Below are 22,893 nucleotides of genomic sequence, written 5' to 3' on the forward strand. Positions count from 1 at the left end.
TGGGGTGGTTGTTGACGGGGAGCTGTGATCCCTGGGGGAGGTGGTTGTTGACGGGAGCTGTGATCCCTGGGGGAGGTGGTTGTTGATGGGAGACTGTGATCCCTGGGTGGGGTGGCTGTTGATGGAGGGCTGTGATCCCTGGTGTGGGGTGGTTGTTGATTTGATGGACTCCTGAAGCTTTTATACTGATGGGAAGCTTTCATAAGTCAATTACAACAGGTTTAAAGCCCTTTGTTATGTCCAAGGAACAGCTGCTCATTTTTTAGGTGCTTGGAATTTATTTTTCTTCTGTCCCAGAGTCATAGATTTCCTGGGTGGATTAAGCCTGTCAAAGACCCCACACGAGTTCTCACCCCCTCCCCAGCCCCCCCAGAAGTGAGCACAGGTGCACAGCCCTGCGCTCAAACCGTGGCTCTGTTGCTCAGCAAGGCACTGAATCTCTGATCCTCTGTCTCCTGAAAGGCGGGTGTTTGCAGAGTGAATGAGTGCCCCCATGTACTCCAGCGCCCTCCCCCAGACGGAGCAGGGTGCTGAGTTCCCGCCCCGGACCCAGGAAGAGCACCTGTGAGGAGGGCTGTCAGCGTGACCTGGGGCCTGTGACACACGGTGGGTGCTCAGGCCCAGCTCCTCGAGGGTCCCAGGGGGGTGAAGCCGGGCACAGCATTTTCTAGGTTCCCTCCCGTGTGCTGTTCGATGTGCACTGAGACGTACCAGGCCCAGCCAGTGCCTTACTTACCTGCTTTTCATGTAGTTAAGTCGTGCAGAAAATTTATAAATTGTTTTGACTGGTCTTAAGTGATGGGCTGTTCTTGTTCAAATCTCTTTTTGAAACTGTAATGAAGACACAAACCCGGTATTCAAATAAAATATTCTCTGAAGCCCATTCCTGTTACTGCTCTGGTCCCTCGCATTATTATTGTAAAAAGAGAAACGACCTTCATGACCTTCAGAAATCTAACCTGACAGTGAGTTCAGTATATAGGGAGATACCGCGTGGACTTGAGATTTTCTGAAAGTAGGTAACAACATTGTCTACAATTTGGAAATGAGATTTGCGTAAACACTATCTTCTCAGATATTGTGTACGTTATGCCTAAGGTTTATGAAACATCTCCTCCTTCCCCAAAGGTTTGTTATCTCTAAATTTGGAAGTTAATTCATGAAAGAGGAGAACATGTATTATCTATAAGTGTCTTTAGCCTCTAGCAGCAAATGTCGTGTTATTTTAAAACGGGATCCATGCTTTTGTGGAGTCAGTGCGCTAGGTCCCCTCTGTCTTCCTGAAGCCATCCCTATAAATAATGAGAACTCCTCTCTGTCAGAAAAGAAGGGGATCTGAGTCAATAGCCTTTCCATTATTCATCTCTTGCTAGTTTTGAATAAACTTCTAGTCATTTAAAGGACTGAATGTTGAATTTTTCTGCTGCAAAAATGCCCATCTTCCACCCGAGAAGTTACGAACTAGCTCATAACCGTATTCCTTACAGTCGTTCAGGTATGCCTTTGCTATTTATTACTTCCAGGATTGACTTAACTAGGTATGCAGTGTACTGTATTTTTTTAATAAACTTTTAATTTTGGAGTAATTCTGTATTGCGGTTCACTCTTGGTATTGAATGTTTTATGGGTCTTGACAAATGTGTCATGACATGTGTCCACTACTATAGTATCGTGTAGAATTGTCTCACTGCCCTAAAAATCCCTGTGCTGCACCTAATCATCCCTCTTTCCCCTGTGCCCTTGGCCACTACTGATCTTTGTAATGTCTCTGTAGTTTTCCCATTTCCAGAATGTTATATTCTTGGAATTATTAAAGAAAAACTGACACTTGTTAAAGAACGGTTAAGCAGACTTTACTCAGGGGAGGACTCCGAGGGATTTTTGCCATAGGGGAGAGAGATTGGGCTCAACCCCACATACAAGAATGAAGAGTGGGGATTTAGAGCCCAGGAGCTGGGTGGGGAGTAGATGGATGGAAAACCACTAAGAGGGAACATCAGAGGTAAGGGGGGATTCTGGCTGCACTGACCTAACACCTGGGTGAGGGTGGAGGATTCTGGCTGAACCAAATCAGCAGGGTTCTTGCTAAAATTGGGCGATGGACGTGGAAGTACAGACACAGAAATACGGTAGTCAAGGCCTAGTCTGGGAAGAGGATTCAGAGGAGCCTGACGAAAGTTTGGTCAAGGAGAGAGTCTTTGTGAGAATCATACAGTCTCACCCTTTTCAGACAGGCTTCTTCCACTTAGTCGTGTGCATTTGAAGTTCCTTCATGTCTTCACAGCTCATGTGTTGTTTTTTTTTTAATTTTTTAAATTTTAGGCTGCATTGGGTCTTTGTTGCTGTGCACGGGCTTTCTCTAGTTGCGGCGAGCGGGGGCTACTCTCCTGCGGTGCGCGGGCTTCTCACTGCGGTGGCTTCTCTTGTTGCGGAGCACAGGCTCTAGGCGCGCAGGCTTCAGTAGCTGTGGCACGCGGGCTCAGTAGTTGTGGCTCGTGGGCTCTAGAGCACAGGCTCAGTAGTTGTGGCACATGGGCTCAGTAGTTGTGGCTCGCAGGCTCTAGAGCGCAGGCTCAGTAGTTGTGGCGCACGGGCTTAGTTGCTCCGCGGCATGTGGGACGTTCCCAGACCAGGGCTCAAACTCGTGTCCCCTGCATTGGCAGGTGGATTCTTATCCACTGCACCACCAGGGAAGCCCAGCTCATTTGTTTCTATCACTGAGCAATATTCCATTATCTGGATGGACCACAGTTTATTTGTCTATCACCAACTGAAGGACATCTTGATGGCTTCCAAATTTTGGCAGTTATGAATGAAGCTGCTATAAACATCTGTGTTTCAAGTTCCAGGAATAATTTTATATTTATGAAGAAGCTGCAAAGATAGTACAAAGCATTCCTGACAGCCCGCACTCAATTTCCCTTAGTGCTAACGTCTTACCTAACCAGGGACATTTGTCAAAAGTGAGAGATTAACGTTGGTTAGTGGTAGACTATTGACTAGCTTCACTTGGATTTCACTAATTTTCATGTTTTAGGATCCAGTCCCGGATACCAACATTGCGGTTTGGGTGTGTCACGGTCATTAAATATGGTCATAAAAGTCAGCTTATCCTGAGAAAATGGTTGTAAAGATATCAGCTATAAGGATCTGGTGTTACTTTATCTAGTGAACAAGTTTAATTGTGATACGGTTATTTAGAATTTTTTGGAAAGTTTTCTGTTGTTGTTGTTTGTTTTTAGCAGAGAAGCAGAATTCCCCATGTGCAACATTAAGATTCGCTTTATAAGGTCACCGTTTCTAAACAGCGTACTAAAGCTTGTTGGAAGGAGGTCATCTTAAGGTTGAGTATCTGAGACCCTGGAGACAGCTGGTTGCCGAGCCGTAATAAAAGCCGTCCGGGTGTAGTTTTCCGCGTGGATGCAGCAGCCGTGGCGCTCGGCCGGGTGTCTAATGAGCCTCTCCAAATGTTTTGCTGGCAGAAGGACTCCATGAAAGATGACAGAGGAGGTCATCGTCATAGCCAAGTGGGACTACACAGCGCAGCAGGACCAGGAGCTGGACATCAAGAAGAACGAGCGCCTGTGGCTGCTGGACGACTCCAAGACCTGGTGGCGGGTGCGTAACGCGGCCAACAGGACGGGCTACGTGCCGTCCAACTACGTGGAGAGGAAGAACAGCCTGAAGAAGGGCTCCCTCGTGAAGAACCTCAAGGACACGCTTGGTGAGTGGCAGGCGCGGCAGGACCCCGGCCCGGCCTGGAAGGCGGGGGCCTGGTGCTTTCTCAGCGGGACTCGGGGTGGAGGTCATCTCTTTCATTTGCATTTGAGGGAAAAAAAAAAAAAAAGGGTATGTTTTAAATATTGACATCTTTCTACTTGTCTTTTTAAAAAATCTCTGGACATTGAGAGATCCAGTGCAGAAATATCCGGCTGGTCATTTCCTAGAGGTTCTCGAGTTTGGAGGTTTATGTGAGCTGGCCTTTCTGTGTGTTTCGGACCCCCCCTGCGTGTCTCTGTCTCCTGGCATCAACTTTCTGGAGGGTCCTGAAATGGAATGACCACCTCCGGGCATGTCCCCAGGTCCGCCCAGGTCATCCCATCAAATCTTTTTCTCTCTCACGAAATCCTGTGTGTGTGTGGTGTTTGCACATAGAGGAGGAGATGGCAAAAAAGTACTTTGCACCCGGGGAATTTTTTCCTTCTGTTAAACTGGTGGCGTTTCATGGTGCAGTCCTGGACAGTGGCAGCTAAGGTGGGGACTCGAGCGGCGGTGTGATGCGAGGCCGCCAGGGTGACCCGCAGGGGGCCTGCTGGGCGCCCAGCTTTCTTCCCACGCGCCTGTTCCCTTCCCTGGTGTCCGGACGTGGGAAAGAGCCCGAGTCCCCTGAAGGTGATGGTGTCCGATCTCGCCTTTGCGTGGACGTCCTGCAGAGGATGCGAGAGGGTGACTTCCTGAAGGTCAGCGGTGCCTCCTTCTGTGAGCACCATGTAGGTGGCCCCCGGGACCGCTGGTTATCACGGAAGAGTTTGCTCTTGAAACAGGTCAATGTTATCACCCACGTTACATTTCCTTGAGGCTTTCCTTTTTATTTCTAACAAGAGAATTAGTTTCACTTGAGGGAGGGGAACAGGCAGGAAACCTGAAAAGAAAATGAAACTCTGAATGTCATGAGTGTTGCAAAATATTCATCTTTCATTTTCTGAAGTCTTCAAGGGGCCACTGACTCTTCAAAACCAAGTAAAGGGCTTCCCTGGTGGCGCAGTGGTGGAGAGTCCGCCTGCCGATGCAGGGGACGCGGGTTCGTGCCCCGGCCCGGGAAGATCCCACATGCCGCGGAGCGGCTGGGCCCGTGAGCCATGGCCGCTGAGCCTGCGCGTCCGGAGCCTGTGCTCCACAACGGGAGAGGCCACAACGGTGAGAGGCCCGCGTACCGCAAAAAACAAACAAACAAACAAACAAAAAAAACCAAGTAAAGCCTTCATGCACTGGGTAGTAATTTTGTGTTGTGGGTTAGGTTATTTTCACGACTTGGAGAGAGAAATGAGACACTGGCCTGCGTGAGAATCACACCAGCTACCGTAGATTCTGTCTGATGGAGAAATTCCGTTTTTCATGAGCAATCTGTTTCTTTTTCACAAAAGTGACCCTCTTTATCGTTTTTTCCAAGCATGTCACTTGAAAGAAACGTTGTTGTCCTGTGCTTATAACCCTCTATGAACTGTGACTAAGAAATGCGGGAAGCGTGAGTAGGTAAATACTTTAGGAGTGCCCTGCGCTTAATTTTATTTACTTTTTCCAATTTCAGCTTCTCACCCACTAAAGTACCTTTTTTTGGAGATGCTCAACATTGTTGACTTGTTTTGTCTTCTTATCCTTTTTCAAAACTACATTCTCAAGATTCTAGTAAAGAATGAAACACCCAGAAATGGAACGGAATGCTGGGGAGTGAAATAAGGCGAAGCAGGCCCTCTGACTTACCTACAAATTCCCTGGAACAGCTCGTCATCCCTCCCTTCGGTTTTTAGAACGAGAAGACAGCTGAGCTCTGCAGCACATCTGGCGCTAGGGTTCGGTTTTTCACGAGTGGCAGTCAGTCCCCAGGGCTCCTCTCAGAACTCGGGGGGCCTGGCTCAGCCAGCCTGTCCTCGTATGGGTGCCAGGCTGGCTCCCCCGCCCCGACAGATGGCCCCCCAGCTCTGCGGGCACACGTCTCCTTCCACAGAGCCAGCCAAGTTCCATTTTGGGAGAACACAGATTGTTAGAAAGCTCTTCCTTAAATAGAATCAAAGTTGGCTTCTCTTTAACCCTCTCCCCTCGGCTCTCCTTGGCCCGTGAGAGCCGTGCTGGGGAGACCTGCTGCCCTTCTGTGGACCGACCACCCTTTTCCAGGCCTCCTCCCCCGTCAGGCACATTACTGCCTTGGAAACGTTTGTACCTAGCATTATTTAATGTAAAAACACCAACAAAGCTGTGTTCTGAACGTCCATATCCGTGGCACTTAATATTTGTAGTCTAGAGACTGTTGGAGGTCAGTATGCCCATTGCCGGGGAGAAATGCCCCCATTCATTGTCTGTCTTTTTTGCTTCCATGTGTTTGTCGTGGGCACCCAGAGCCTTGCTTTTGTTGGACAAAGAGAGACCTTGTTGTCTCGGCATGAGTTTTCCATTGCCCCCCTTGAACGGGGTCACAGAGAAGGGCGGTACCCAGACAAGAACCACCGTTGCGGTGTGACTTACTATTTCTCCATCGTCAGACCTGACAAGGCACCAGCGTCGAGAAGGAAGGTGGGAAAACTTCCCGCAGCCTCTCCTGCCGCCCACTGGTCTCCGTTACAGAGAAGACTGGAGCTAAAGCATCCGTGGCTTCCTGTGTAAATTACCGTGACGGGTGTGCTGTTGGAATTATAGTGTGATCATAGACAGATTACGCACCCAGCGGAAGTTCTCTCTACTGTGTATTAGAAGGAGTGAAAACAACGTCAAAGGCACCACCACACATGTTGACCTTCTAATAGCGACTCATGACATCATCCACATTTGTAATTCTACTGCCATGGAAATCCACCCAGTTTCTAAAGCCGTGGTTAAGATTTCCCCGGCAGGCACCTGGTTTGAAACACAGTAGCACTGGACTGCCCGTCAGAGTCCCTGTGCTCTCCTTGTGTGTTGGCATCTCTAACTGCCGGGGACCGTGACTTGGCAGAGCTCTCTCCTGCTTTTTTGTATCCCTGTGCTGTGCTGAGGTCGGTCGCCAATTTAATTTAATCGCATGTAATAGTTTGCTACAGTAACCTCCAGAAAGCGGTACCTTTCCCAAACAGTTCTCTCCGTTAGGAAAGGACTGTCGCTCTTCCTTTTCCCTTAATAATTTATAATTAAATAAAACAGTATGACCTCGTGTTTGTAGACGGGTAGCACGTTGATACGCTAGGTCTCCTCTCACGTTCAGCTTATGATCACGATTAGTCAAAGAGAGCTTTTCCACAGATAACAAGGAGCCGTCCTCAAGAGCCGTTCCTGCTGGCAGAGCCCAGGCGATGTTTTGAAAGGCTCGCTGCCTTCCTGGGCTCCGGCCTGGCCTTGGTGTTTTCCACGACCCGACTCATAAAACCATGCAGGTTAGGTGTTGGAAAGTGTTGTGCTAAATCTTGCGAGATGGGGAAGCTGCTCCCAGGGAGGGATTTTACTGAAGAACGGTTTTTGTCACCACTTGACGACGGCAGCTGGAACCTGCCGAAGCCCTGAAGGTTAACTGTCTTCGCGATGGTTGCCTTAGGCCCAGGTGCTGACTTGGGCTACCCAGGAAGCTACGGTTCCATTTATAATCTGTTAGCATCCGCCCGTGGAGGGTTTGTTCCAAGGCACACACATCCTTCGCTGACCACCCTCCTGCGGCATGTGGAACCAGAAGTGAGCTGCCCCCGGGGCTGCCGCTTTAGCCCTGGCCCCAGTGTGACCCTGCCTGAGCCAGTTAATCACCTACCAGTGATGAGCTCCGGACCGGTGCCCACCTCTGCGACTCCAAGCCAGACCTGGGAGCAGAGAGCGGCCACGGTGGGGGGACCAGTGCTCACTAACTGCAAGAGCCCTTGCGCGGTTTGGGTTGATGCTTTTGGTCGGGGAGGGGTGGTTCCTGGGGGTGAAGTTCCCAGGGTTCCTCGAGGCATATCCATGTACGGTTGACTGAGCGTCTTCCCCAAGAGAAGGCCTGTGACAGAGACGGGTCACATGCCTTTAGCATGAACTTGGGTTTTTTTCACCAAGTTGACTATCAGGGCTTACTGGGTGGGCATTTGTTAGGGCTGCGTCACAGAGATAAGCAGCTAGGATGTTAGAGGGAATCCTAGTGATACTGGGTTCCCTGTTTTAGAGATGAAAACCAGGGTCTTACTAGCAAAACCGGAGTGGGGTCTGAGTATGACAGTAATTGTGTATCGGTGTTAACGTCCCGGTTTTGTGTCGAGGATGCCCTTGTGTGTGGAGATGACACCAAGTGTTGAGGTGATGGGACAGGGCGCTGGCAGCCTACTCTCAGATAGTTCAGGGAAAATAACGTCCTTTGTGCTGTTCTTACAACTTATCTGTAAGTTGAACAAACGGGCAGACGTAGAGCGGTTTGGGGACTACCCCAGGCCGTGACGCTGGATCATAGCAGGGGAGAGGTTGTACCTCGGGCTTCCTGTTCTATCCGGGCATCTGCGGTGCCTCAGGGCCTTACAGTCGTCATCGGTCTTTCAGAGACCAGAGGATCGCCTAGGACCTGCTGAGATTGGACCTAACACACGAGGTTGCCGCCGATTCTTCCTCAGAACGGTTCCCCAGGACTTGGTTCAGAACTTTCCGTAATCATCCAGCAGCTTCCCGCCCTATCACTGGCAGGCAGGTGAGGGAACACCGCTTCCTGCCGGAGCGGCCCAGGCTGCTCTGTACCAGTTCAATGTAGGCATCTTTGTTACGACAGAGATGGGGCGAGAGGTGGGCTCCAGCCTCCGTGACGGTGAGGCCGTGGGGGGATTTTCCTTCCGGCACTGCAGGACTGTGGGTCTTTGCTGTGATCAGAAGCGTTCTCGGTAGGGCTGAAGCAGGGCAGGCGATCTGTCCAGATGAGCCACTGGTGATGGATGCTGTAGTCGCTGGTTGTCACAGGCTGAGTTGGAGTCGTCCCTCCCTCGCTCTGTCCCTTGGAAATGCTTCTAAGCCACCTGGTTCCCCGCTGAGTGACTTTTGGGAACAATAACTGAAGGCTTTGAAACAGGGATGCAGACGTGGTGTCGGGATCGGCTCCGTGTCACAGGGTGTGTGTGTGCATCAGACGGGGGAGGCCGGCTGGACGTTCTTTCATCTGGTGGGTAGAGTTCAGCCCCCGACTCTCTGGCGCCTGTGATGTAACTGGAAGAGTAACCGTGGCCCGGATGCGCGGGGGTCATTAGGACAGTGGCGCTGCCCCTCCTGGCCCACCAGAAACGGCTGGATGAGGCCACTCGGGCCTCTCTTATCCTTGTGGAAGCAGCATACACAGGAGGGTGAGGCTGAGGTCTTTTCAGATCCAGGCTCAGCACACGCCCACACGCCAGTTGAGCGATTTGGGGCGAGCCGTGGAAGCCGCAAAGCCTCAGCTGCGGTATCTTTAGGGCGGGATAAGGGACCACTTGTCTTATCAGATGGTTGAGACTGAACTCCTTCGCGTCTCGGGGCTGGTCTTCGGTGGAGGGAGAGGCAGAGGCTGGGAGCGGGGGGGCGTGTGGGAGGACAGTAAGTGAGCCGGTGGCACTGAGGGCCCTGAGTGACCCACACTGGGCAGGCCCCCATCATTAGGCCTGATGCTTCTGCAAAGGGGAGCCCCAGCGGTTGTCCTGTGGTGGACGGGGTGGTGGCCGTCGGGGTGTATGGCAGGCATCTTGATTCTGGTCCTCGGGGTGGGAGTGGCGGTGCCAGTGTGTCAGCAGGAGGCTGGGGACGAGACCTCAGGGTGGCCCAGGGGGATGTCACCAGCCCTGGGCTTCGCGGGAAGGCCCAGAACTCTGTGCCAACCGAGTGTGAAGCAGCAGGTGAGTCACAGGTGACTCAAGGGTTTGCAGCCTGAATGAACAACCGGCAGAAAGACCAGAGGGTTAGGGAAGTAGGAGGAGAACCTGGGCCGTGATGACGAGACGCGCTGGAGTTGATGGCGGGCCCTTCGGTGGGAATATTTCACGCTTCAGGCATGAGTCTCAACTTCAGGAGACAAAATTCAGATTTTTGCTGTCACATACGGGCTGCGCTGACGGGAAACTTAGTTTTTGACCAGTATAAACAGTTCTGTCTCAGCCTGCAGGGGAGCCCTGGCGTTTGAGGCATTTCGCGAGGTTCCTCCACCAAGCTTCCGCTCCGCTGTGGTCTCGGGGGCCTCCGTCTACTTTCTACAGCTGCCCCCAAGCCCTCCCCTGGGAGGGAGGCCCTGTGACAGCCGGTGCCTGGGACCCGCGGGCTCCGTAACCACCATCCCCGCGCTCCCGACACCCATGTCACGCCCGAAGCCAAAAGGAAAGCTTAATGCAGCAGCAAAATTCAACCCGAGACCCGGAACTGATGTCGTGTGCGTTTTCCAGTGTGTAGGCAGTGATAACGATTTCTGTGTGCCTCTCTGGTGCTACCTACCTGTACACCTTTTTGGTTAATCTTCCCAGTAACCCTCAGAGGAATATACTAACATCCTTATATCTCACGTGAAAAAAATGAGACTCGGAGGTTAAGGACTGTGTGTGCCCAAGAACACACGGTAAGTGATGGGTTGAAATTCAGAGCATGTCTGCCCGACTCCTCAAGCTCTGCTATTGTTGGTCAGCCTCGGGGGTTGGGGATTCAGATTGCGGGGAGCCCTGGGGGGCGAGGGGAATGCCGCCTGCTTGGCATCAGTATTGGTGCGTCCAGTCGCTCCCTGGTCCCGCCTGCACGGCTGGGTTGGTTTTCTCCCACCCTTGCTGCAGCCCCTGGGACTCGAGGGGACCAGCTAGACTTCATAAGCATCGTTTCCTCCCGGCCCTGGGGGTTCACTTATCAATAACCGCCTGGTTCCGTCACACTGAGGGGAGCGGGAGCCTTTAATTAAAATGATTTGGAAGCCGAGTGTCCCAGGAACTCACCTGCTTTTCCCCAGATCGATTCTTATCTCGGCAGCAGGCGTGTTCCGGGGGTCTGCGCGCGTGAGATTTCAGCCGTCTTTGCCACTCACAGGCTCTTTGTGTGACACGGGTTTCTGCACTCAGGTAGTCCTCAGAATTGTCCTCCCTGAAATGCCTGTCTTTTATAAAACTATTCACTGAAGACTGGCATACTTATTAAAAAAAAAAAAAAAAGAAAATTGGAAAATAGAAAAAAACAAAAATCACCTGTGACCTTATCGCCCAGAAATAATCACTGTTGGCGTTTGCATCTGTTTGCTAAGTATCTCTACACACGTAGAATCAAAATCGGGTTGCAAAGGTGACTTCTTCGCATCAATCCCACTGTCGCCAGGCCGTCAGTCCTGAAACGTCTACCCGTTCGCGGAAGCCTGGTCGCGACACGTGCTGGAAAGGACCTTTGCCGAGTGAGTTTGGTCCATGCCTCCGGTTCCTTAGTGGTCAGGGTGCTCTGTATAAAACCGAAGAGGGGAAGCTGATTCTTTATAGTGCATTTGTCTTAGAAGTAGTTTGGCTTCCTAGGTTGAATGTCCATAAAGAATAAGAATATTGCCGTTAGTCTTTTTACATGTCACTTAGACATACTTCCTAAACTCAGTCCCCTTCTAAGGAATCAGTACAAAAAGTACAAAGTACATTTTTCTCACTTAAAGTGCAGAGCCAGACCACGCCCCATGAAAAGTTTGTGTGTAACATGCGAAGAAGATTGACAGATCTCAGTTTGATTTTAAAGGTCCAGCTTCTCCAAACTATCATCTCTTCCCCGTATTAAAGCAGGGACTCTGGGTTTTCAGAGCTGCATTTAACACTTGAGGTTGACCTTTTCGGTCTCTGTTGTATAATCTACCGTTGTACGAAGCCGAATTAGGTGTTATGTGGCATAACTTAGAACTCCTTAGAATTCTGTCTTGCGAGATCGTTCACGGTACAAATGACCCGCCAAATGTAATGCCCACAGACTGTGGAAACGTCTACAGCGATTGTGGTGCCAGCGCCCAAAATAAACTTGGATTTGTTTGCATATATCGTAAGTGTCCAAGTATTTAGAACAAGAAACGTAAAACAACTCACAACGGATTAGTGGGAGGGTAATTAGAGAGAAAATAGAGACAGATTGTTCAAAAGAATGCTAATGGGAGAAGAGCCAGGAGAGGGGATGGGGAAGGAGGAGGGGTCTACGCTTGGGAGACAGAGGAGAAGCAGGTGTGCGGTGACACGGGGTCTGGAAGCCAGATGCGTCGGCCCCCGGGCCCCTCGAGCCCTGAGGAAGGACAAGGACACCATGTAAAGCATTTCCCAGTTTCTTTCCCAGCAACTGGCACCTGGGTTGCTTCTTATTAAAATGACCGTTTTTCTAAAGAACATCGATACCAGCCTTTCTTGATTCAAAGTTACTCAAGTGGGAGCCTTCGGTTTTAGAATAGAGAAAACGTGGGCTACAGACGCTGAGAATTAAGTAAAATCTTCTCTCCGTGTTTCCAACTGCGCTTCCCCATATGGCCCGCACCCAGTTTCAGATCTCGTCCATATGTCTCGAACGTTCCTCTTGCCTGTTACACGCTCGTGTCTGTCGCCGGGGCCGGTGTGGGGTGCAGGGGGGTTTGTTCAGGACGGGTGCCGTGGTGCTGACTGCAGAGCCTCTGGGGCTGCTGGAAGGCCAAGCAGGCGCCTCCTGCCCCGAGCCCTGTGCCCTGCAGCCACCGCTGCTCTCTGCACGGGCGAGCACCTGCTCACATCACGTTGTCCACAGGCCGCTCCCCTGATCAGCCCCTGCAGCCTGCCGTCCCTCTCCCTCAACTCTTAACTTCCTTTCTCTGCTTCCAAATTCACAGATTCTGTGAGCATCCAGATTGTGCCCCGTGGTTCTCCCGGCTGGGAAGCCACCTGGAGGGCAGCTCTTGGTGAGTTTCCGGGCTGGGGGTCTCCCGGAAGCCAGCCATCCTGGGGTGGCTGTTTGCAGGGAACCTCCATTGATTTTATAGTTTTGGCTTTTTTCAGGGAGCAAAGCAGTTGAATGTCTAACTTGGAAAAGTTACAAGTGGGTGTTCATCGTGGAGCGTGAATTGGTAGTGAAATGTTTGGGGGCCTTAGGCACTGACCTAAAGTGACCGGTCCTGCAGTATTTAGCCCAACATGCTCAGCCAGACACCGGTGACAGGAGCTGGCTGTAAGATCCAAAAGGGCCACTTACGGTTCTCCTGTGGTTGTTTTCGTGTAGCCTAGTATGTACGGTTAAGTTTAAAAAGTGAAGTTCATTCGACACTTTGGGCTCTCTGTGTAGAATTCTTGAATCCTGGAAAGGGCTCTGGAGATAACCTGGTCCGCAGCTTTCCTATGAAAATGAGGCACGTTGAGTTACTTGTCCAGGGTAACAAGGTGCTTCACAGCAGAGCCAGGAGCAGGCCTTGGGCCCAGGCAGGGTACTGCCACAAAAGCCAGCCGGGAACGAGGGCCTGGGGCCGAGCCCAGCCACGTCAGGACCCCTCCCTGGAGCCGGCGGGGGCCTGGCCTCTTAGTAACCAGAGTTCGCCTTGTCCAGAGCAGCGTGTGGTCCCGGAAGCCCTTCTGTCCAGCCTTGGAAGATGGCGTGTCCCTTGCACTTCCTAACTGAAGGCCAGCTTTGCACCGAGGAACGTCCTCTCCTGAGATGCTTCAGAGGGGCCCTCGTGTCTTAGCTGCTCCTGAACCAGAGAGCAGGACTGAGGCCAGGCCGTCCCGCAGGAGCATTTGAGGGAGAAAACAGACAGGTGCACACCTCCGTGGAGAAAGCATCACCTGTTCTTTTCTCCACCGGACCTTGGCCCTCAACCAGAGAGGAGCGATAATAGCAGTAAAAGCACCAGGCCCACAGTCGCGCGGCTCCTGCCGTGTACGGGATGCTGCGTTCGGTCCCTTCCTCAGGCTTTGGAGCCTCACAGCCGCCCCGCCAGTGCCACTGGCGTCCCCATGTCACGGCTGCAGGAACAGGAGAAGAGAGTGCAGACCTGCCAAGGCCACAAGCCAGTGGGGCAGGAGCTGGGCCTGGAGCGGGGTCAGAACTGGGGTCCCCCACCAGTGTGTCGTCCCTTTACTCGCTCGCTCTCTTTTTCTGTTACCATATTTCATCTTGCTGAGCAGGCGTGGGCTCAAAAAGTTGCGCTTGTGAGCTTCTGCCAGGGGCTGACACTGCGCGGTGCTTCAGAAGGTCACGTTGAGTCCTCGCGCGTGTGCGGCCCACTCCCACCCCCGTCCTGCACATTCAGAGGCGCTCGTGCTGTTGCAGCAGGTATGTGTGTTGAGGGGTACTGAATATGTATTTTTAATTACAATCTCTAATTAACAATTTTTTAAAAAATTCTTTTGACTCGCATCCGTGCTACCGTTTGGCTTTCGCATTTGGTTGACCATATCCTGTGCTTCTAAACCACTTTTTTTCAGGCTTTACACGTTCAGTCGTGTTATTCGCCTTCCTGCTCACGAGGGAACGGGCTCTCTCAGGGGCAGGGATGGAAATTCCGGTTCTGGGCCCTGGACCCGTGGACCTGTGCGATGGTAGCCTTTGCCCCCAACGCATCTCCGTCTTGTGCTGGCTGCTGGCACATCCGCCTGCTGGAAAGGGGACCATCTGGGCACGTGGATGGTGAATGGCTCCTTTGTCCCTCGGCCAGCTGGCGGCCCGACGCGGGCCGTGTGGATCTGCCACAGGGGTGGCAGCTCCCATCCATCTCATGAAGGCTCCTTCCTCCCCCTGCCCCGTCCTGGACCAGCCCTCCCTGAACTTGGGGGTTCCATACGGCCCGTAAGGGCACGTTTCATCGTAGGGTGAGGGGTACGCACCTAAGGTGCGCGTGCCTAGGAATAAAGAAGTAACCCCCTGGGTTCGTGGCTGTATCACGGGGGGAGCATGGAGCCCCCGGTGTTTCCCACGGGCCGTGCAGCAGACTGACTCCGCTTTAGGAAAGGACAGTGGTTTTCACCTTCGAAAGCTCGATTTAAGCTGCTAGTGGGAGAAAGGCTCCTGGCCCGACTTTATCCTCAGCCCTTCACCTCCCTGGGGTCTGCCACATCCCGCCCGTCAGGAGAAAGTGTTCCCCGCTCTTGCTGTCAGGACCTTACAGGGCAAGCGTCTGCTTTGCTGGTGCTGACATGGCAGCGGCAGCCGCAGGGCTGCGGTTTCCTGCGGGTGAAATGGGTCCCTGGGACCAGCTGGACAGTACCAGACGTCTCAGACCTGGGCATGAGAGCCATCACCCGGCTGCTCCAGGTGGCGCCTGCCCTCCTGTCACTCACTCAGAGCTGTGACCGCGGTGCGACCCGCTGGACGTGCAAGCCCAGGGAGGACGAAGCTGGACGCCCAGGGCTGCATTTAGTCCTCCGTCTTGGACGCGGCTGGGAAGTGGGGTGTCCTCCTCTTCGAGTGGACCCGGTTCCTGTCAGTGAGGCAGGCGCGGTGCCAGGTGCGGTATCTTCCACCAGTGACGCGGGGACGAGGGTGAGATGGACCAGCTCTGTGCCCTGCCCGCCACAGTCATGCTGCCTCCGCCGGGCGCGTCTCTGCCCCTCCCTCCCCTCCCCGTCCCCTCCCCGGACCCCTGCCCAGCCGCCCCCCACCCCTGTTCTCCACACACTCTGCATCCTCCCCAGGCTCGCACGTCCAGCAGGTAGCAGCGGTTGCACCTCTGAGTGACAGGAGGGGCAGGTGCCACCTGGGGCAGCCACGCCCCAGTCCGCTTGGCCTGAGCCCCGGCTGGGTCTGAGATGCCCTGCACTGACCAGCCCGTGGCTCTCCGGGCTGCCCTGGGGGTTTCCTCCGAGACCCACCTCGGGTGGGGCCGGTGGCCCTGAGTCCCCGTGCAGAGCAGAGCAGAGCAGAGCAAAAGTCGAGGTCGGGGGGCTTCGGTCGGTTAGGCCTAACGTCCATGCCACCCAGAATCACAGACCTCGAGTGCGGGCTCTTGGGGTAAATATTCAACCCCAGGCTGCTCTGGGATTAGGAAGCACAGCCTGTGTCTGCTCACCCCCGCGCACCAGCCTGGGGGCTCCCCAACTTTTGCTCTGTTTTCTGCGGGGTACTCACCCAAGCATACCTGTTTTCTCAGGGTGGTCACCAGTTTGGCCTATTTCAGGAGGTCAGGTGGAAGCAGGGGAACGAGAGTGGGGAAGGGTCATTTTATTTTTTCCAGAGCCCTTAATCGAAGTGACAGAAATCATCTCAAAAGTAGCTAAAGAAAAACAACAGGAAGAAGAGGAGAATTTAAAGAGAGATTAGCTCACATCATTGGGAAGTGTGGTTGGATTCCCGGGCTCAACTCATGTCATCCAGGTTCTGTCTCTGTGTCTCTGGGCCTCTTCTTCACACAGGCGCCTACAGGTGTGACTGACTCTTGAGAGCCGGTTCCCTCCACCCCAGACTGCAGGGGGAGTTCTGATCCGAGCCCTGGGGATGGGCCCTGCTGAGACCGCAAGAAGAGAGGAGCTCTGTTGAATAGAGATGGCGTAGAAGGTGTGGAACAGATTAAAGCAAGAGAGAACTACTGCATTAATGCTAAATGGTGGCCCTTCAGAAAATCCTTAAGTTTAGTAAATGTGAGGTTTTTCCTTTATTCAGATACTCGACTGTGAATCCTGGCACTAGACATTCTCTGAGTAGTGGAAGCTAGTCTGAAAAACTAGATACAAACTAAATGAACATATAGGACCATGAATAGCTATTAGGAGCCAAACATTAAATATGTCCTCTTATGTGAAAAGTTATTTCAGCTACTTTGTACCTGAACCAATCTTGTCAGACCTCCTTAGCATTTAGTGACAAAAAACTTCTGTATTAATAATTTCAGTTGACATTCCTAACCCCTGATGGGGAAAAAGCCCCACAAATTAGTAACCTCTATGCTTAACTTAGTATAAATGACATTTTAAGTGCAAGGAAATTTTCTACTTGCATCTGGTTTATGTCACAAATCTGATTAGTAGCAAAAATAAAATGGCTTTGCCATAGAGCTCCTGAAACTCAGGTGTGCTGTGCCTACATGTATGGGCTGGAATACTTGTATGAACTGTCAAATTTGTTTGGCATTTTATCTTAAATCTCCAGAATTCCAGCTGGAAGATGACAGAACATATTTTAAAGTCGTCTGCTATAACATCCCTTTATCTTTTTTGTTTTTTTGCGGTACGCGGGCCTCTCACTGCTGTGGCCTCTCCCGTTGCGGAGCTCAGGCTCCAGACGTGCAGGCTCAGCGGCCATGGCTCACGGGCCCAGCCGCTCCGCGGCATGGGGGATCCTCCCGGACCGGGGCACGAACCCGCGTCCCCTGCATCGGCAGGCGGACTCCCAACCGCTGCGCCACCAGGGAAGCCCTTGCTTTTTTTTTAAGTAGTGATTTCCATTCCTTCTTCATTCTTTCCTCGTGGAAGTTACGGCAGTTTATACATTACTGAACGAGCTCAGAGAAAGTCATAACTTTGCGGGAAGTAAGTTACTCAGCATCGCCGAATGCAGCGTGCTGGCCGTAGGAAAGGTTTCCTAGTGGCCACGCTCTATATATTCTCATCATGATGTGATGGGCCCAGTACAGGCCGCATCAACACCTGCAACAAAACGTCCAAACACCACATTCTGTGCGGTGGAGGATTTTACGGTGAACTTGACAACTAAAAGAGACGCACGCCATTTGAATTCGTCCTAGACCTTGTGAAAACATGTTAGTGCTCTCCGGGCCTCGGTCCGTCCATCGTGGCCTGGCCGGAGCTGCCTGGGTGTCCCGCACCACGTGGTCGGTACCCGAGGCCAGGGTGTGGTGAGGAATGTGGCCAGCTGCTCTGGGAGGTGCTTCTGTCTGCGGCCCAGGCTGCCCCGGAATCCGTGCTCTGGCCCTGGGGAGCAGGCCTTGGAAAGGGCCAGGAAGAGCGTTCTCCCAAATGTGGCCCAGAGAGGGGGCGAGCGGAAGCCCTGGTTAGCGAGGGCACCTGGTGGGCCAGGTCCTGGTTAGTTACTGTTCAGTAGGTGAAGATGGGCTGGGACTTGGCAGAAGGGGTGTGAGGCTCTTGCCTCTCCTGGCGGGAAAAATGTGAAATCATAGAAGGAAATTAATCACATTATCCTTGTTAAAATCACAACACACATTGGAGTCAGGTTGTGTTTTTGATACAACTGGAAGAAGGAGGTGGTCTGACTTGAATGAAGAAAAAGAAAGCAGAAGATGTGGGGAAATACGCAGGCAGAGAAAGTGGGGAGCAGGGGAGTTCCCATACTGCCTCCTTCCCTAAAAGATAACGGATTTGCCTTTGAATTAGAGCCTGGACGCCAAGGCCGTCCAGAGCTTGGAGCTTACACACGGGTCTCTGTCCCCTCTGACCTGGCATCTCGTAGCTGGCACGCGGCGGCAGTCACGTGGCCTCGGGTGAGGTCCAGGCAGGGGGAGATGACGGGGTCCTGAAGCTCCAGAGCCTGCTCGTCCGACGTCCTTGTGATCCCGGCCGCCTGATTCTCCGGAGCCGTTCACCTGGTTGTCCTCATTCAGAAAGGCCGCCCTGGCTGCTGGTGGGTGGGTCCCCTTCCCTCTGACGCCTTTCTCCTCCCTCCTGCTGTTCCCCGGGGCCCCCAGCCCTTCGGCCCCATCCACCCGGGCTCTGGCCTCGGGCAGAATCAGGGTCAGGGAAGAACTGGGGAAGAAGAAGAAATGGAGAGCCTTTGTCAACAACCCAGGACTTGGTTCTGTTTACACATTTCCACCCGACGCCCCCTCCAGCCTGCCCCAGCTGTCCCCAGACTTGTCCCGGGGCCCCGGCCTGTCGCTCCTGATGCATTTCTCATCCCAAACCTTCTTTCCCTAACCTCAGCCCCACTTCCACCTGGACACACAGGGCCCAGTTCATTCCCTAGAATCAGAGGAAGTGTTCATCACAGTTTGGGAGGGTGCGTGAGGGGATCTTGAAACCCCGTTTCAGAGCCCTGAATGCATCTGCCCATGGAAATCATGACACGGGTAACGAGCATCTCCCGTCACGCTTCACGCTAGCCTCTGGCGGAACTGTGCTTCTGATGACTCTGGATTAAATAGGCTTTCATTGGATCACGGTCTGTCTGTGCCACTCCACTGGCTGTGTGTGTTGGGCCAGTTCCCTGGTCTCGTTCAGCCCCGGTTTCCCCACCTGCAGAAATGGGGGGAGCCGGGTCTGTCACAGGACCGTCGTGAGGTTCAGATCACGTAGATGTCAGTGCGGCCGGGCTCCTCCCTTCCCGCCCCTGACACACACCTGCCTCCTGCATTTCACTGCGCCAGCCGCCACGTATCTCTGCTCCCATAAGATAATGTTTCCCAGGTGCCAAACGCCTGACGGGCAAAGTTTCTGTTTGGGTGGCCGTCTGGCACGTAGGGTCACGGCCAAGAGTGTTCAGAGAGGACTTAGACCCTCTCCTGGTAAAACATCTGAGAAAGAAGAAATTCAACACCCAGCTCAACACCAGTTAGGAAGAGTAATAATTGTCATTCATAAAGCACGTTCTGTGCTTTATATGTGTGATCTGAACTCAGGTACCTGTTTTAGGGTGATTTGTCCACCCTCAAAATTCATATGTTGATGTCCCATTCCCCAGAATCTCAAAGTGTGGCTGTATTTGTATAGGGCCTTTAAACAGGTAATTAAGTTTAAATGAGGTTTCTTAGGGTGGCCCTAATTCAGCATGACTGGTGTCCTGTAAGGAGAGGAAATTAGGACACAGAATGCAGACTCAGTGAGAAGGCAGCCGTCTGTAAGCCAGGGAGAGAGGCCTCCGAAGGAACCAGCCCTGTTGACCCTTCATCTGTGACTTCCAGCCCCCAGAACCATGAGAAAACACGTTTCTGTTGTCGAAGCCCCCCAGTCTGTTACGGCCCCCCTCGCAGTCTGATCCAGTGCCATCATCCACATTTTAGGGTAAGAAAACTAAGACCAGAGAGACTAAGCAACTTGCCCAAGAGCACACAGCTAATTAGTGGCTGACTCGGGATCCCTGCTGGGGCTGTGCGCTCAGTCATTCTGCTGTGCTACCCCCAAGACCCCAGCCCAGAGTTGCCTCAAAGACTGTTTAGGTCATGTTAGAGCAAAACAGGTTCATTTTCCAGGGCTGTTTGTATGTAGAAAGTTCCAGTCTTGATAGAGACATATAAGCTTCTCTTATGGGCAGGGAGTGTGACTGTCTTACCTCACTCTCCCCAGAGCCTAGGAAGGCTCCTGGAAGGAGCTCAAGGCTGAAGTAATTAAATCATTTTGTGTTTGAAAAAAAGCAGACAAAGCAGTGTGTTCATTCAGCGGTATGACTGACTTACGTAAGTGTCTCTTCCACGGCGTATTCCGAGGCGTAAGGTCTGCCGTTGTCTTTTCTGTTGATCTTGACACCTTTCCGCCTTTTTTTATATATTTTTTAATTTTATTGGATTATAGTTGACTCGCGATGTTGTGTTAGTTTCAGGTGTACAGCAAAGTGATTCGGTTATACATATACATATGTTTCGTTCTTAGATTCTTTTCTCATATAGGTTATTCCAGAGTATTGGGTAGAGTTCCCTGTGCTCTACAGTAGGTCCCTGTTGGTTATCTAACTTACATGTGGTAGTGTGCAGTGATACCTTTACGTCTTGATGAGTATTCTAAAAGCTGCTCTTCCCTGGCTCTTCAAGTAGGCTTCCTCGCTCACAAATTTGGAAAGGTCTCCTAGAGAGTTATTTTTAAATGTTATTTCTTGAAATCTTTGTTACCCATAAAGATGGCACTCTGCCTGGCCATTCCCGCTCCGCGTGCCGACTGCCCCGGGAGGTTTGAAGGCCTTCGTGCCCGAGACTTCCGGGTGGAAGTTTACTTCCATGAACTGTCCCGTGTGCCTCTGGATTAGGACGCCATTGAATCATCACGATGCCGTGTCATTGCAGAGTTGAGCTCACCTAGCTTTGAAATCAAAGGTTGAGAGGTTCATGTTTTCAGGTGTAAAGCAAATGAACTCTTACATGGAAATCTAAATGTTTAACTTGGTCCGGTGTCCCGGCTTACTCTTTATTTCCCGTGCACTTGAGTAAGACACTGAAGAACAAAAAGAAACAGCAGAAGCCATTAGCTTAAAGAATTGGTGTCTCGGAGCCTCCCTGGTGGTGCAGTGGTTAAGAATCCGCCTGCCAATGCAGGGGAGGCGGGGTCGAGCCTTGGTCTGGGAAGATCCCACATGCTGCGGAGCAACTAAACCCGTGCGCCACAATTACTGAGCCTGCGCCCTAGAGCCCGCGAGCCACAACTACTGAGCCCACATGCTACAACTGCTGAAGCCCAGGAACTCTAGGGCCCGTGTTCCGCAACAAGAGAAGCCACCGCAATGAGAAGCCCGCGCACCGCAACGAAGAGTAGCCCCCGCTCGCCACAACTAGAGAAAGCCCGCGCGCAGCAACGAAGACCCAACGCAGCCAAAAATAAATAAATAAAATAAATATATTAAAAAAAAAAAAGAATTGGTGCCTCCACTTGAAGATCCAAGTGAGTGAGCACTTATCACGAGTGTGCTGTCACGTCACACTCCTTGCCCTGCTTGTGGCACTGAGCGGAGCACGTGTCCCGGGGCAGAGAACGCAGCCGAGGCAGGTCTGCTCTGGAAGCCAGCGCCCAACTCTCCGTGGTCGGAGACGATTGTGATGCCTCCTTTCATTCCTCTGACCACCCCAGCTGGCAGGGGAGTAGGAGCAAAGGTAATTCTCAGGACCAAGCTGTCTCTACCGCAGGGAATTAAGGGAGAAGGAGGTACAAGCTACCCATAAAAGCGCTTTGGTGTCCTTTCAGGAGAAAAACGTTTGCCAGTGGCCACAGTTTCCATGCCACGAAAACCTCCTCCCTGACTTAGCTGGGAGACGTGGCGGGTGAGCGGCATGGCGGGCCCCCCCAGTCCAGGTCCATGTCCGCATCTCTGGGGCCGACGTGCCCTCCTCCCCTCGGCTCACTTTCTACAAGGTTCTGGAATTCCGTGCATTTTAACCAGGTTAAAGCATTTTTACTTTAGGGCTTTTCCAGCTGTGTTCCTCAAGCACAGGAAGGGATAATTTTCACATTATAGCTCAGCACTGACTCACATATGTGACTGAAGCAGCAATTCTATGTTTGATGCACTCTGAGATTTTCTATCTTGTTCCCTCTTAAAAAGAAGACAGCACATACATACAGGCTGGTCACAACCCTGTTAAACCAATTTTCTGATCCATTAGTGGTTTTTCAATCAGAATGTGAAAAATTCTGCCGCAGATTTAATGTATGGGCTATTTTTTTTCTTCTAATTCACTCATCACAACTGGTGGGAAGTCTCTGCAGTGTTGAAAGAAAAGAACAGGAGGAAGGAGGGGTATGGGTTTCCGCCCAGTGGGGCCACTCCACTGCCAGGTGGCTCCGGGAGGGCACTGAGTGTCCTCGGATGGAGGAGAGGGTGCTGGCCTGAACACAGGCCAGCCCTGAGGGGTGCTGAGAGCTGGGGCGGCTCTGCAAGCTCATTTTGTCCAGCTTCCCGTCCAAAACGCCTAAGACGTTTTCTGTCCTGTCTTGTTTTTTTTTTTGGTCTTTTGTAGTAGTGGCACAGGGATGCTCTAATCATTTTCAGACTTTACAGTTTTATCCTCTTGGTTTGCTGGTGCTCTAGCAGGTTTTTGAGGAAAGCAGAGAGATCGGTTTTGGTAATAACCAGCTTTTAGGCATTTAGCCACTGTCACCTTCTCTGCTGGTGAGTGGCTGGTCACCAGCCACGGGACCCAGTCCGTCCTATATCAGGTGCAGGTGCTGCCTCTTGGACCAGGCCCCGCCCTGAGCCCTTGTCGGGTCGCCCAACGCTGAGCCCCGTGCCCGCGTGGAGCCCATGCCGGGTCCCCACGCGCTGAGCCCTGTCCCCGCACTGAGCTTTGCCGTGTCTCCGCAGGCCTCGGCAGGACCCGCAGGAAGACAAGCGCCCGCGATGCATCGCCCACACCCAGCATGGACGCGGAGTTCCCCGCCAACGGAGGCGGTGCCGACCGCATCTACGACCTCAGCATCCCGGCCGTGGTCAAGTTCGCGTACGCGGCCGAGCGCGAGGACGAGCTGTCGCTGGTGAAGGGCTCGCGCGTCACCGTCATGGAGAAGTGCAGCGACGGCTGGTGGCGGGGCAGCTACAACGGGCAGGTGGGCTGGTTCCCATCCAACTACGTGCTGGAGGAGCTGGACGAGGCGGCCGCCGACGCGCCCGGGGGCCCGAGCCTGCGGCCCGGCG

The 22,893-nt window shown here is 52.5% G+C and overlaps 1 protein-coding gene across 1 annotated transcript in view; it reads left to right on the plus strand.

Annotated features, from left to right (window-relative positions):
• NCK2 (NCK adaptor protein 2) overlaps window positions 1-22,893 on the plus strand; it is a 120,429-nt gene that overhangs the window by 80,242 nt on the left and 17,294 nt on the right. The window contains exons 3-4 of the mRNA XM_024743978.1: window positions 3,483-3,724; window positions 22,564-22,890. Coding sequence (XP_024599746.1) covers window positions 3,499-3,724; window positions 22,564-22,890 — 553 coding nt within the window. The 5' untranslated portion in view covers window positions 3,483-3,498. The remainder of the gene's footprint in view (window positions 1-3,482; window positions 3,725-22,563; window positions 22,891-22,893) is intronic.

Source organism: Neophocaena asiaeorientalis, unplaced genomic scaffold (assembly GCF_003031525.2).
Source record: "Neophocaena asiaeorientalis asiaeorientalis breed wild unplaced genomic scaffold, Neophocaena_asiaeorientalis_V1.1 scaffold114, whole genome shotgun sequence".
NCBI lineage: Eukaryota > Metazoa > Chordata > Mammalia > Artiodactyla > Phocoenidae > Neophocaena > Neophocaena asiaeorientalis.